The sequence below is a fragment of the Rattus norvegicus genome, chromosome 1, assembly GCF_036323735.1.
Source record: "Rattus norvegicus strain BN/NHsdMcwi chromosome 1, GRCr8, whole genome shotgun sequence".
NCBI lineage: Eukaryota > Metazoa > Chordata > Mammalia > Rodentia > Muridae > Rattus > Rattus norvegicus.
Genome location: NC_086019.1, coordinates 182,169,959 through 182,185,734, shown reverse-complemented (window position 1 = coordinate 182,185,734; position 15,776 = coordinate 182,169,959). Strand labels below are relative to the sequence as shown.

The following is a 15,776-nucleotide window of genomic DNA, read 5'->3' as shown; positions in this document are numbered from 1 at the left end:
GCCAAAACACTCCACGTATCCAGCTATGTCTTTGCTGTATCATTCACTGCTTATTAACTCATTCTGAGGGTTTAGCAGCCAGAGAAGGCTGCTTTGTGGTTATTCCCATCTTATAGATGGAGCAATGGAGGAACAGAGAGGGGAAGGGAATCACCCAGGGACAGATAGCTAGAGTTCCAATGGAAAGTGTCTGTGTGTCTGTCTGTCCATCCGTCAGTCCACCCATCTCCCTACCTATCTCATCTATCATTTATCTCTCATATCCGTCACCATCTGCTCTTTTGCATCCTGCGCATGCCTCCCCCAGTTCCTTAGCATTTCTCGTCTTCATTAGCATCACGTTGAGTCACCGCCCCTGCTAATCCATAACTGTTTCTCCACCTCCAACTTCTGTTCTTAAGTCATTGATTCACAGGGCCACTTTGTAGCAGTTCTCCCGCCACTCCACCCTTGAGTGACATTGTCACGTCATATTTTTAAAGATGTTAAATCAATCAGAGACATGGAGACAATTGGGATAGAAGGACACATAGCCCCAAGAGCAACTAAATGCATCTAAACAACCACATGGTTCCTCCCAGACCCCAGATTGACAGATCTCCAGCTTCAGTCCGCCCTCAGCAGCGCCCCCATATGGCAACGGTGTAGGTTTGCATGCCCTCCACACAAATGAAGCTATTTTCTAAATCAGGGATAACACCTTTGAATTATTTCAGTTTGTGCAAAAAGCAAGACTATATTTCCATTGTTCTAAGTGATGTAGCATGGGTCAGAGGCTGCATTATTGCCATGAATGCCCTAAGATAGAGGAGTCCTTGTATTCAGCCACTGAATGTTGCTCCTGGTTTGGGAAAGGTATAGTTAGTAGTTGGACTGTAGGACAAGGCAGAGAGCAGGCAGAGGCCCATGTGGTGAGGGTTGCCTCAGCAGCCATTGAAACCCCGTCTCTTCCTCCAGGATGGCCAGCCGGAGCAATGACAAGGATGGTGACTCTGTGCACACAGCCAGCGATGTTCCTTTGACCCCAAGGACCAACTCCCCTGATGGGAGACGCTCATCCTCAGACACATCCAAGTCCACATACAGCCTGACTCGGAGAATCTCCAGTAAGTGCCTGGGACAGTTGGGGTTGAGGGGCCATTCTCTTAGTACAGGAGAAAAAGCTAGCAGAGCGTGGTGGCTCATGCCAGAAACCACTGCACTCGGGAGTCTGAGGTAAGAGAATCTAGGATAGCCTGAAGTGGTAGGAGTTCTAGGCTAGCCTGAGCTACCTCAGAGTTAGATCCTATCTCAAAACAACCACAGCAGTGCTTAAACTCAGGGTCGTAGAAACAGGAAAACAAATTTAAGGGAGCCCAAGGGGCATTGCACCTGTAGACCTCCACTTATTTGTAGCCTAACTGGGCTTCCACCCAGGCATGCTGGCTCCTGGGCTCACCCTCCTGAAGTGGGGCAGTGTTGCACCTCAGTTGGGGAAGGCAAGTTTCCCTCCTGGTTCCTGTACTTGCAAGTATAGGAAGGCACACACGGTCTATTCCGTAAGATGTGCTATTGCCTCAATAATCCAAGGGACTGTAAAAGGCAACGGCTCAGGGCACATCGTCCATTTAGAGTACTACCTGGTACCAGGCTACTCTGAAGACTGTGATGGCAATGTTCCTGTGGCCACCACCTCCCACAATAAACAAGAATGCAGTTATTTCTCTGTATGCACACAATCCAAACCCTCAGCTTCAACTGATCCCAGCAATTAGAGGCTGAGATAGGAGAACTATAAATTCAAGGCCAGCCCAAACTACATGGTGAATTGTAGGCTGTTAGGGGCTACTTAACAAGACCCTGTCTCAAAGAACCAAGAAAAAAAGTGTGTGTGTGTGTGTGTGTGTGTGTGTGTGTGTGTGTGTGTGTGTGCGCATGTGTCCATTCTTAACATGGACTTTCTTTTCATGTCTTTATTAACTAAACAATATGGTGTAGTAGCCATGCATGGTGGTGCAGGCCTATGATCCCAGCCACTGAAAAGGCTGAGGCAGGGGAATTATGAGTTCAATACTAATTTGTGCAACTGAGTGATGTCCTATCTCAAAGTAAAAAGTGAAGAGAAGCACACACCAGCAGCTCACTGGTAGCCTTTTCTAGATGCACGAAGCCCTGGACTGAATCCACCACACTGCAGGAGAAGGACAAACATAGAAAGTTTCATTTCATTGTACTTGGACTGTACTCTGCATGGGCAACTATTTGAAGATGGTGCAGGGGGGAATCCAGCCTCTGGCACTCAGATACAATGTCCTCTACACGTGTACTGAGCTGCAGTCATAGCTGTCCTGGAGTTACATGTTGCCTGTGTGCCTCAGACTGGACATACATGAATGTATATAGATGAGCATGCATGAGTAACATGTTGTTCTTTCGTGTTTTTAAATTTTGTGTGTCAGTCTCTGTGGCTGTCTGTCTGTGTGTATGTGTCTGTTGGTGAATGTGAAAACCATGGTGCATGTGTGGAGGTCAGAGGACCACTTCTGGGAGGCCGGGCTCTCTTTCCAGCATGTGGGACTGAACTCAGGTCCCCAGGCTTGGCAGTGAGTCCCTTCACTTACTGAGCTGGTGTGTCAGCCCCCATGGCGTTTCATCTGAGTGCTTGGGCGTGTCAGGGGCTGTAAACTGGATTCCAAAGCTCACGAAACACCTGCATTTCCCGTGTGCACAGGAGAGCCCACTGAAGCAGAGAAGCCTATGTGGGCATCTGGGGACCTTTGCTGTTGTCACCAGGTGGCTGATGGTGGTGATCATTGTTCTTGGTGGCTGTTTAGGTCTGGATTCCCGGCGCCCCAGCTCCCCACTCATTGACATCAAACCTATTGAGTTCGGTGTTCTCAGTGCCAAGAAGGAGCCCATCCAGCCATCTGTGCTGCGCCGAACCTACACCCCTGATGACTACTTCAGGAAGTTTGAGCCCCGACTTTACTCCCTTGACTCGAATCTTGATGACGTAGACTCTCTGACCGATGAGGAGATAATGTCCAAGTACCAGCTGGGCATGCTGCACTTCAGCACCCAGTATGACCTGCTGCACAACCACCTCACCGTGAGGGTGATCGAGGCCCGGGACCTGCCGCCTCCAATCTCCCATGATGGCTCCCGCCAGGACATGGCCCATTCCAACCCCTACGTCAAGATCTGCCTCCTGCCTGACCAGAAGAACTCCAAGCAGACGGGAGTCAAACGCAAGACCCAGAAGCCTGTGTTTGAGGAACGCTACACCTTCGAGATCCCCTTCCTAGAAGCCCAGAGGAGGACCCTGCTGCTCACTGTGGTGGATTTTGACAAATTCTCCCGCCACTGTGTGATTGGGAAAGTAGCGGTGCCTTTGTGTGAGGTGGACTTGGTGAAGGGCGGCCACTGGTGGAAAGCTCTGATCCCCAGCTCTCAGGTAAGGCTTGACACCCTCGAAATTCTTTTTTAAACATTGTTATTTTAACTCATTTTACTATTTAAATTTTTCTTTTGAAGCTGGGTGTGGTGACAAATTTCCTTCAGTTCTAGCACTTGGGAGGTGTGATAAGGGTCAGAAGATCAGAGTCACCATTAGCTGCATAATGAATTCGAGGGTAGCCTGGGCTATAAAGATCTTGTGTCAAAAAAGCCAAAGACAAAAAGAAAAAAACATTTAAATTGTTTCTTTTGTGAAATAGTTTTATGCTTATATGAACTTTCAAAAACAGCAGAGCTCCATTTTACAACCCAGAGAATATAGGTTATACCACAGGCCACTGTAAACTAGAGTAGACCAAGTTCTGATTCCAGTAGTTTTTACACACACACACACACACACACACACACACACACACACACACACAAACACACCATATTTGTGTGCATGTGTGAATATGACTCTATGTGTATGTGTATGCATACACATTGTGGGTGTATAGGGGCACACATGTATGAATGTGTGTTTGTGTATGCATAAGCATGTATGTGTGAATGTGTGAGTGTATGTGGGTGCAGGGGCATACATGTGTGAGTATGTGTTTGCCTTGCATTTGCATATATGTGTGAGTGTGTGTACATTTACCTATGTGAGTGAGCACATGGGCATACATTGTGCATGGACATGCATGTGTATGTATGTGTTTATATGTGTCCATGTGCATGCATGGATGAGTGTTTGTATATGGGTATGCATGTGTATATATGAGTACATGTATGTCTACACATGTGCATGCATATTCATGTGTGAGTGTATGCATTTGCATGGGCATGCATTTGCATGTGTGAGTATGGGTATGTGTGCAAGACCATACATATGGATCTGTGTTTGTCTGTGTGTGTAAGAGGTGGGGGAGGGAGATTCATGTGTGGGTATGTGTATTTTCATGGGCATGTGTATGTGCGTGTGTGCAAGGGCATACATATGGATGTGTGTATGTGTGTGTGTGTGTGTGTGTGAGAGAGAGAGACAGAGAGAGACAGAGACAGAGACAGAGACAGAGCGAGACAGAGAAGTTCTATGAAATCTTTCACTCTTTGGTGTATGTATGGAGTTGTATGGGTCTGGAGTATGTAGGGTGTATGAATATGCATTTGTATGTGGAGGCTAGAGGAGGATGTCATGTGTCCTGCTCTATCACTCTCTGCCTCGTTTCTCTGAAGCAGGGGCTCTCACTGAATCTGGAGTAGACTGGTGTCCAACAAGCCCTAGAGATCCTCCTGTCTCTGCCCCACAGCACAGGGGTTATAAGCATGTGTGGCCATGCCTGGGTCTTCAGGTGGACTTTGGGATCCAGACTCAGGTCCGTGTGCTTATGAAGCAAGGACTCGTCTGGGGCATCTCCCCAGCCCCAGTTCTGTGAAATCTTCCAGGTGTACAGATTCATGGCACAGCTACCCTAGCAACACCTTTGCCACCAATGCTGACCTGTTTGATCAGGGGAGGGGTTGTCCAGGGTAAATAGCTATCAATTATTTTGACTTTCAAAAAGTGATATGGAAGAAAAAATACAAAAACGAGGGCAGTGGAGTTGACGCACAGACGTCTTTCAGACAAACCATGCAGTGATCGGCTTCCTTCCCATGTCCAGTCTGGAGACAGAAGCATGTGCTTAGCTGCTGGGGAAGACACCCTAAGGCCACAGGCTAGGCTGTGACTCCTTAAGCACTCCTGTGTACACCCTCTGCAGGCAGAGGGAGCTGAATGGTCCAAGGAAGAAGGCACAGCCAGGAAGAGGCATACCTTGTGCACTGCACTGGTGAGGTTGGCCCAGCCCAGTGAATTACAAGCAGGGTATTTGCACACGAACATGCCAGGGGCATCTCAAAGCTGTTCAATCTTGGTCAAGAATTCAGTGACCCAGGGCTGCCTTCATAGAGGCACATTAGTTGCTTTATGGGGAATTATGTGCTAAGGATTGAACCCAGAGCATTGTGCATACTAAGTGTACCCTTTCCTGTGAGTCATGTCACATCCTCATGGCACATGGGCTCTCCAGGGTGGGGACCAGAGGACTGTCCTGTGTGTGTGTGTGTGTGTTTTCCAAGATGGATGTCTGCCCCTTTCTTCATATGGATTCCCCATGAAGAAGGCCCTGAGGCAAGGCACATCATTTATCAGGGACATGCCACCAATTGGGAACACCAGGAGGGATTTGGCACGTGATGTACAAGTCAACACACTGGGCCATTGTCTGGTCCTTAAACCTGCCAGGGACATAGGAGTTTATACAAGGCACACATGGGAGCCCATGTTGTTCACCCACAGAACTGTTAAGTGAAGGCTATGGAGAACTGCAGCTTAACTCCCTGGCAATTTTGGCCTGTGGTCCTAGCATGTTAGAGACCTTTGATGCCCATTGTGGGAGGTAGCATCCAGACACAGGTCTTTGAAGCCGGGAGGACAAGGAGAGGACAGGCAGGGCACAGGGACTGTCATGAGTCTGGTTTCATACCATAGACACTTCCTCTGGGCCTGGGCAGGTCTTCCCTCTGGCATTGCCGTCAGGACCTGCTGGGTGCTTCCTGTGTCTAAAGCAATAGCTGACACAATTGGTGTTCAAAGAATTACCCCGTCTCAGACATTCAGAAATTTACAGTTGGGGGATGGGGGAGAGTTCTATCTTGCCAAACTCAAACACCATTCTTTATCTTGAACCCTGGAGAAACAGAGAAACCGTGTGACACCCACCCCAACCTGGAGGTCTTGCTCAGTGCTAGCTCCTTCCAGCCTGGTTCTCTGGGAGCCCTGCTGTGGTTCACTCCCTTCCTCCTTTTCTTCCTTCCTTACCTCCCTCTCCCCATTCTCTCTTTCCCAATCCCTTTCTCTTCCTTCCCTCCCCGTCCTTCCCTCCTCTCTCCTATGAAGCTGGCAGCCAAGGCCACCCTGCTGGCCAAGGCCACCCTGCTGGCATTTGAACCCAGATACAGAGGGCTTTGCTCTTAGCCATTCTTACAGAGAAACCTACATCAGTTGGGCAAAGCACCAGCAACTCAGACTAGCCTTGAACTCACAATCCTCCTGCTTCAGACTCCAAGCGCTAGGATTACAGGCTTGCATCATCATGCCTGGCTAGAATTATCTTCAACTGTGGTGTGTGTGTGTGTGTGTGTGTGTGTGTGTGTGTGTGTGTGTGTGTGTGTGTGTGTTGGATTGTCTTGGCAGGTGGCTCAGCTAGTAATGTGCTTGCTGCGTAAGCATTAGGACCAAAGTTTAGTACCCATTTAAAAACCTAATTTCCAGGTATATGTCTGTAATCCCAGTGCTTGTGGGGCTGGGGCAGAAGGATGTTTGGGTTCAGTGTGAAACCTTGCCTCAAAAATTAAGGATTGGAGGGATGACTCAGTGGTTAGGAGCACTGGCTGCTCCTCTAGAGGACTGAGGTTCAATTCCCAGCACCTACCCAACAATTCACAACTGTCTGTAACTCTAGTTCCAGGGGATTCATCATACCAGGCATGCATGTGGTGTACATATATGTGCATGTAAGCAAAACATTCATATATATAATATATGTATAATAAATATATAAAAAATAAGGTGGAAAGCCATTGAGAAAGATACTGGATATTGACCTTCAACCCCCCTTTATACACACATACACATCATGAACATATACATAATGCATGAATGCACATACAGGATCACATACAATATATCACACACACATGTGTGTGCATGCACACACGCACGCACACATGCAAGCACGCATGCACGCACACACATGCACATGCGCTTGAAACTGGGGCTTGCAGGAGAATCAGGGGGGAGAATTCTAGGTTTCCCATCAATCCCCTCCACTCCACTCACTCAGTCCTCCCTTCCCCACCTCACTCACCACAGCAGTGTTTGGTACCAGAGACAAGCCCACGTTAACACATCCTTATTGCAGTTTGGGGTACACTGTTAACGTGTACATCCCATGGATCTGGGTAAATGTCTAGTGACATATGTGACTGTGATAGCAGCAGATAGAGTGGTGTCACTAGGGCTTGTGAGATACTCAGAGTTCTGCTCTGATTGGGCTCAGTACCTGGAAACTGCCTGGAGTTACTGACGCCCCCAGCCTGCCTTCTGGACTGCTAAAAACAGCCTGGTAAACAGAGGCTCCTAACTGCCTTCTGTATTTTGAGATTCCTCACCAACTGCTACTGTCACCATTCAGCCCTTAACCAGGCAAATGGCAACGCTTTAAACTTGCTCTGAGATGCTGTCAGCCTTGACCTTTTAGAGCCCTGGTGTGTGTGTGTGTGTGTGTGTGTGTGTGTGTGTGTGTGTGTGTGTGTGTGTGTGTTTCTGACTCAGCTTCTGATAGACAGCCCCTTAGTGCTTTGGGGGACAGATCAGACCCTTCTAGAGCAGTAGAAACTAGAAGTTTCCCTGTGTGGGGGCCTCTTGTGCCCCTCCTCCCTCAGTAGCAATCAATTTCACACTCGAGAGTTTATTAAACATTTTAATTACATTTTTATTTACTTAGTGTGCATATACTATGGAGTGCTTGAGGAGGTCATGGGACAACTTGCAGGAACTGTGTAGGATCAAACTCAGGTCATCAGGCATGCAGCCAGCACCTTACCTGCTGACAAACATCATGACCAGAACCTACCTGGACAGGAAATGGTTTTATTTGGCTTATATATGGGTCACAGTCCATTGAGAGAGGCCAAGGCACAAACATGGAGCAGGTACTGAAGCAGAAGGCAGGAAAGAGTGCTGCTTACTGGCTTGCTCCCTATGGGTTTATTTAGCTAGCTGGCTTTCTTTCTTTCTTTCTTTCTTTCTTTCTTTCTTTCTTTCTTTCTTTCTTTCTTCCTTCCTTCCTTCCTTCCTTCCTACTTTCTTTCTTTTTCTCTTTCTTTTTAATTGTATCTTTATTTATTCATTTTACATTCCACTCACTGCCCCCTGTCACCCCTCCCATAATCCTCCCCCATTCCCCCTGGCCTCTAAGAGAGTGGAGCCCCCCTGGGTATTCTCCCCACCCTGGTACGTCAAGTTTCTATGAGGCTAGGCACATCCTCTCTCATTGAGGCCAGACAAGGCAGACCAACTAGAAATACCCCGTGGACAGGCAAAAGCTTTTGGGATATGCCCCAACTTCAGTTGTTTGGGATCCACATGAAGACCAAGCTACACATCTGTGACATATGTGTTGGGAGGCCTAGGTCCAGCCCGTGTATGTTCTTTGGTTGGTGGTTCAGTCTCTGAGAGCTCCAAGGGCGCAGGTTAGTTGACTCTGCTGGAGTTCTTATGGAGTTCCTATCCCCTTTAGAACTGCAATCCTTCTTCACACTCTTCCATAAGAGTCCCCAAGCTCTGTCCACTGTTTGTCAGTCTGCTTTCTTATACAGCACAGGACCACCTGCCCAGGAGTGGCCCCACCAACAGTAGGCTGGACCCTCTATCAAGAAAATGCCCCACAGCCCTACCTTCAGGCAATCTGACAGAGACATTTTCCTCAATGGAGGTGCCTCTTTCTAGATAATTCTAGCTTGTGTCAAGTTGAAAAAAATCAACCAGGATACCTGCTGTGCCATCTCATTGGCCCCAACATGAGTTTCGATCCCTAGTTACAACAGGAACTAAAGGAGGAACCAGAAGCAATGTGGGTAAACATCCCTATTGCTTAAGTGAGAAGACTGCATCACAGAGAAGTTGAGTGACTTGTTCAAGGTCACACATAAGTTCATGGTAGAGCTGGGACTAGCTGAGTTGCCTGGCTTTCAGACAGGTTTTGCTACTGTCCCAACTATCTCTACTGCCCACACCCCTCAGATAATAGGTTCAGTACAGGTAAAAGCAGGGACCCTGAAATGCACAGGCCTGGGTTCAAGTCCTGGCTCTGCTACCTGCTAGAGGTATGTACCAGAAGGCTTCCACTTCAACGCTCAGCCTCAATTTTCTGTCTGTCACAGGAGGCTTGTACAGTGTGAAGATTCGGCCTCTCCTGGCCTCTACTTCAGTCTCCTTAGGAGCAGTCACTGTGACCTGTTTGACTTAGAATGCTGATACCAAATGTGTGTGTCAACCCCCAGATCAAGCCTCCATTTTTCTTGAAACCGTCCTTGTTTCAGGTCAGACTCTTCCCTGCCTAAGTTAGAGCCTGTCACTCAGAAGTCCCACTTAACCTCTCAGTCTGACTAGATTATAAATCAAAAGTTCCCAGACCCTAGCCTCAAGTTCAGTCACTTGTAGAAAGGCTCACAGAGCACAGCGAAGCCCTTTACTTCTTATGCTAGCTCACACTTTCACCAGCATCAGCCCATGGGGCTTTGGCCCCTTGCACCTGGCCAGAGAACATCAGGACAGTATCCTTATGGAGGACCCAGTCTAGGAACTGCCAGCAGTAGGCCATGTAAGGAAAGGCATGGGGGAGGCGAACAAGAAGTCTCCCCACCCACTTCAAGCACACCACTCTATTACTACCCTGCTAGAATCTCCAATCTAGAAGTTTTCCAACCCCGGATGCTTGTGAGTTTGTGTGAGGCTCCCATGGTAACAAACATGATGTATCGAACCATTGACAACCAGTGGTTAAACTAAGCCTCTACCCAGGCACCCCTCCCTGGAAGTCAGAGAATGGGAATAATTGTATCCAATTCTCTAATTGTGGCCTTCCTGGTAGTCAGTTCCAGCCTTAAGTTGCCTAGAGGTCCCAGTGACCAAACAAGACCATTGGCATATAAAAGGCACGCTCCCCACCATGGGATTCCAAATGTCCTCAAAGCTCTGTGCCAGGATCTGGTGTAGACATCAGACATGAACTTCTTACATACAGTCAGGCTCTGCACTTGACTAGTGGGTGAACCAGTCTACTGCTGGGTAGATTTGTGTCTGAACCCTACATTCTTGCCATCATTGTCACCATCCTCATCACTTGGCTCTCTAAGAGCTGGACGGAGTCACACTTGGACCATGCCCAGTATTCATTGTCTGCCGTGGCTGTGTTTCATTTATGTACTGGATATGGCAGGTTTCTCATGAATGGGTTCCAAGTGGGTTTGGGTATGGAGCTGGGAATGGGGGCTTGAAGTCTAGACTGAGGGTGATAGAACTCAGAGTTCTAAACCGTTCCTCACACTGGCACTCCCCTAGAGTAGCCTCTGAGAGGACTATTTGTAACCTGGTGCTCAGAGCTGCACCAGAGCCCGGCTCCATGGATTCTCCACAGCATCCACTAGCGTTCTTCCTAATAGCCAAAGAGCATGTGAACACCACCTTGCTGTGGATTATCTGAAGTATAAAAGGAAGGGTCTCAAAGACGTCATGAAGGTTAGCAGAATGAAAGGTTTGCTGAGCTGGGCTAGGCAGGGAATTAGGAGACCAGGGTGAGAAGAAGAGTGTAAGGATGATGATTCATTTTTGACTGGGATGCAGGATGTTGAAGGTGATGGGGGAGGACCTCTGTAATCTGCAGGAGTCTAAAGTCCAGATCCTAAGTGATCTTATCTGAACAGTGACTTGAAACAACACTGCTTTGGCAATGAGATGGGACCTTATGCTGTGGGCACAAAGTGACTGGGGTGCAAGAGAAGAGCAACCAGTGTCCTTCATTTTCCCTCAAGGACAAACCCTCAGGCATCGAAAGGCCCCCAATAGGCTACACACCTCTGATGACTGAAAGCTCTACCTCAGATAACACCGAGGTAGGGGCCAAGCCTTTGACACATGAAGCATCAACAAACTTTCTCGTGCAAACTATGGCAACTCTTGAGTTCCTGTTTCTCCTTCCTTTCTCAGCTCAGCCTCGTTTGTGCAGGGGAGGTAGGGAAGACGAGTTCCCATAGCATTTCTCACTCTTTATGATACATGCTGTCGGCCTAGATAAGTCATTGCATAAGTAGGTCATCAGTTATGCGAGTTGTTTATAAACTAGAGATGCTGTTACAGGGTCTCTCACCTGTCTGAGTCACCGCTACATCCTGTGGTCACTCAGAAAGTGGAGGATTATTGAACACTTTCTTAGTTATTTTCTATTTCAGTGAGGAGACACCATGACTAAGACACAGGGTGGGTCCATGACCATCATGCCTGGGAGCAAGGCAGCAAACAGGCAGGCATGGTGCTGTAGCTGGGGGTTTGCATCTGATCCACAACGATGAGGCAGAGAAAGAGCTAACTGGAATGGCATGGGTTACCAAAACTCCAAAGCCCACCCCTAGTGACAAACTCCTTTCAGTAAGGACACACCTCCTGCTTCTTCCTAAACAGTTCCACCAAGCAGGGGCCAGACGTTCACACATGGGGCCAAGCATTCAAATACCCGGGGGTCAGTCTCTTCAAACCACTACAAATGCCTGCTATGAGTTTGCTGTGGGCCTGACAGGTGGTCCTTCCTCTGTGGGTATCTGTTTGCTGAGAGGTGGCACAATGTAGGGCAGAAGAAGGCTTTCTGTGCAGCAATGGAAGGAGGAAATGGTATAATAGGGCCAGTGTTCCTGATTTAGCCTCTCCCTTTGTGTCTTCCAGTCACTTCCCTGGAAGGTCCCCAAGGCCATCCTGCCTCATGGTGCTTCAGCATGAGGGGGGGACCATGTCCAATCATAAGGTTGCTTTATGACTGATGTTGTCAGTTTGATTGAATTTACTTACTGGAGATTAGTAAGGCATGCCTCAGGATGTGTCTGCCCAGAAATGATTAGACCTTGAAGGTTATGCCCTAATGAATGATTTAATCCATTGGTAGAGTCTCGATTTCAATAGACTGTTATTAAGTGGTAAAGCGGTTGAAGGTAGAGTCTGGTTAGAGGAGAAGCATCCCTGGGGCACATCCTTGAGGGTCCTATCTTCCCCTTCCATGTTCTGTCCTACTCAGCTTCCTGTTTCCTATGATGTGAGCAGAGACCTCCAAAGCCATGAGCTAAAATAAACCCTTCCTCCCTTCCGCTGGGTATATCCAGGGTTTGGTCACAGCAGTGCAGAATCTAACACATCTGCTTATCTCTTCACTGAGGTCGCTGGGTACATGGAGACTAGGCAGCACGCCTAGCCTGGGTACAGACCGGGGCTGAGCGCTCGCAGTAAGATACTCACTGACTGCCCATTTGGTACAGAATGAATCTCACTCTTTTGTGATGGAGTAGATCAGAAGTAGGTCGTCTGTGTCTGGATGGCCATCCAGTCTAAGACAGAAACTCTCAGACACCAGGATACTGACCTGCTCTCTGAGCTTTCTTGGAGGACTGAGTGTCACACACAAAGCTATAAGTAAACATTTCACTGAGCGGCATCTACAGCGGGTCTGCTGTGTGCCAGAAGCATTGGGAAGACAGAGTTACTGCTACAAATGAGCCCTGAGGAACAGAAATAAAAATTGAAGGCTGGGGCTGGGGCTGGGGCTGGGGCTGGGGCTGGGGCTGGGGCTGGGGCTGGGGCTGGGGCTGGGGCTGGGGCTGAGTGGCTGAACTGTGTCCCTAGCATAGGTGAAGGCTTGTGTTCTCTCCCCAGCACTGCTTAAACTAGACATGGTAGAGCATGTCTGTATTTCAGTACTCAGGAGGTAGGGACAAGAATAAAGATCAGAAGTTCAAGGCCATCCTCAGCTACTTGTTGAGTTTGAGACCAGCCTGGCTTACATGAAACTTCTCTAATTAATAAATAAATAAATAAATAAATAAATAAATAAATAAATAAATTTTTAAGAGGAAGAGGGGTAAGGAAAAGAAAAATAAAATGGAGCCTTACCCTGTACACATAGTCAAGAACCTTCATTTGGAAGTCCACCTTCGAAGGAAATAATGATTATTTATATAACTTAATCATAGGTAAGCATCTTTTTAAATGGTCAAAAAAAAGTAGACACCACAGAGGGAGTAAATGAATGCATTCACCAAGTGAAGCTGGTGGGTTTCCTTTAGACCAGAAGCTCTGCTGAAAGACATGAACACAAACTGTGAGCAGGGGAAGGTGTTTGCACTCATGTGTTGGTTTGCCCACACCATGTAATTAAACACCACACATGGGCAGCTCAAACAAAAAGGGTTAGCTGTTCCCATGATTCTGGAAGATGTTGCCTGAGCCATGTACCCTTGGCAGGAAGGGTCTGCTCTGAACTTCTCTTAGCTTTTGCTGTCCATCCTTTGCGTCCTCTGTCATCTAGGCATATATTGTCATCTGTATGTGTATTCTCTTTGTATTTAAATCCATTTCCCCTTTATAGGGATGTCAGCCATATTGGATCAGGGTCCTCCCTCCCCAGAACAGTTTCATCTTGACCAATTACCTGTCGCGACTGTTTAAAATAAGGAAGGTCTTTCTAACATGCTTGGGGGTTGAAATTGAACACAGCAAGTATGTTTGTTGTGGGGACATAACTCCAGTCACATATAACTGCCGAATGATTAGTATCTATTATATCAAAGGTCTCTTGTATATTAGTAAGAAAAGAATAATGGCCAATAGAAAAATGAGCAAAAATAAACGGACAGGATTTTTATAGCCCTGAAAAAAAACACCCATTCTCCTCAGCAGTCGGGAAAACACAAACTAAACTCCCCCGATTAGCTACTCGTCTGCTGTGGTTTGAGTATGAAATGTCCCTCACAGGCTCATGCATTGAAAATGATGCTGCTTGGGAAGGTGGAACTTTAGGAAGAGATGCCTTACTGGAAGAAATATGTCACTGGGACTGGGTCATCACTTTCTTCTTTCTTCCCTACAGCTCTGTAACCCCAATTAACCTTCCTGGAATCCCTCCCACATACCCCCTCTCAAGTTCATAGTTTCTTTTTCTTTGAGTATATCTGTTACAATCATGTAGATAAATGTATGTGCATGCATGTATACATGCACTCATGTACACACAAAATCTGCTGAGTCCATTTTGTTGGTGGCATATACATATATTTCATATATAAAACACACACACACACACACACACACACACACACACACACACACACACACACACACATGATTTCCAGGCTGACCACTTTGAGTTGGGCAAACAGTATGAGGCCTGTCCCTAAGGGAAGCTAATTATTTTCCTTCTCCCAGCATTCAATAGTTCATTGTCTAGGAGTAGGAGGAAATTTCCTCCCTTCCACATTAACATGTCCGTTGATATCATTCAGGTCTTGTTAGTACAACCATCTCGAGGGAAGAATTTCACACGGACTTCCTGGCATCCTGTCTCTTACACTCTCTTTACCCCATCTTCCCCAATGTTTCCTGAGCCATAGATACAGGAGCTGGGGTGTAAATGTAACTCCTGGGGCTGGGCTCACTAGCCCCAGGAAGCTAGCTAGGTTTCCAGGACCTGCGGTGACTTCCCTCCTGTTTGAGTGGGCCTTGGGTCCATCTAGACAGCTGTTGGTTGGCACCCACCAACAGATGGGTACCACTTATTGCACCTTTATTCGTATGTTGGCATGTTAGTAATTGTGATTCATGGCTGCTGCTGCTGCTGGGCAGACTATTTAATCGCTCCCTTCCTTGGCAGCTTCTATACCGTCTTCTGGAGCCATGGAAGCTAAACCATACGAAAGAGTTTAGGTCAGACCCAGCTCCAATCATCTGAGTCCTGTGTCCGAAGTGTGTGGTATTGTCAGCAGGAGGAGCCCATCCTCAACCCTTTAGAAGCAACCAAGGGCTACTCTGATGACCTCTGTTTTTGTTTGGATTTTCCTAAACAACCCTTCAAAAGATTGTTTCCTACTTGTGTCTGATATTAGGGTTTTAGTATTACTAGTTTTGTTAGACTATGGTTCTTGTGGGGAGCACTGTCAGCTCAAATGGCTTAATTTCCTTAATAAGTATGTGTGTGTAAATATCTATATAACATATATCTTGATGTATATATTTATATATACATACACACCAACTGTATGTATAACTTTAGGTAAATGTAAAATAATGTGATTCTGTGAGTCTTTATCAAATGACCTCCTCAGTGTGTTTGTCCATCCTTTTCCTTCTGTACTGACCTCCCTTCCTTTTTCCCCAGTTGGAGCCCACTCCCATTACTCCATTTCTCCAGGGTTTGCAGTATGACCATTGATCATGCTTCTGTTGCTGGAACTGACCAGCAACTGTGACCCCTTGGAACTGTAAGCCAGAATTAACCCCTTTCGTTCTGAAGTTGCTTTGGGCAGATATTTTATCACAGCCATGAGTAAATTAACTAAGACATCACTAGACAAGAATGATGAAAGGCTTGACTGTGGCAGACAGATGCAACCCACTGTATCATCACCCACGCTGTGGGTGCGGAGAGGACCTTGGACTTAGAAAGCCAGAAGTCAATGGCTCTGAACAAAGAGGACAGACAGTAATCCTTTCCTGG

General features: G+C 47.1%; 1 protein-coding gene across 6 annotated transcripts in view; it reads left to right on the top strand.

Annotated features, from left to right (window-relative positions):
* Positions 1 to 15,776, top strand: part of Syt17 (synaptotagmin 17) — a 66,337-nt gene that overhangs the window by 10,093 nt on the left and 40,468 nt on the right. For all 6 annotated transcript variants that reach the window (XM_017588770.3, XM_039092421.2, XM_063278991.1 and 3 more), the window contains 2 exons: positions 958 to 1,106; positions 2,814 to 3,433. In XM_017588770.3, coding sequence (XP_017444259.2) covers positions 959 to 1,106; positions 2,814 to 3,433 — 768 coding nt within the window. In that variant the 5' untranslated portion in view covers position 958. The remainder of the gene's footprint in view (positions 1 to 957; positions 1,107 to 2,813; positions 3,434 to 15,776) is intronic.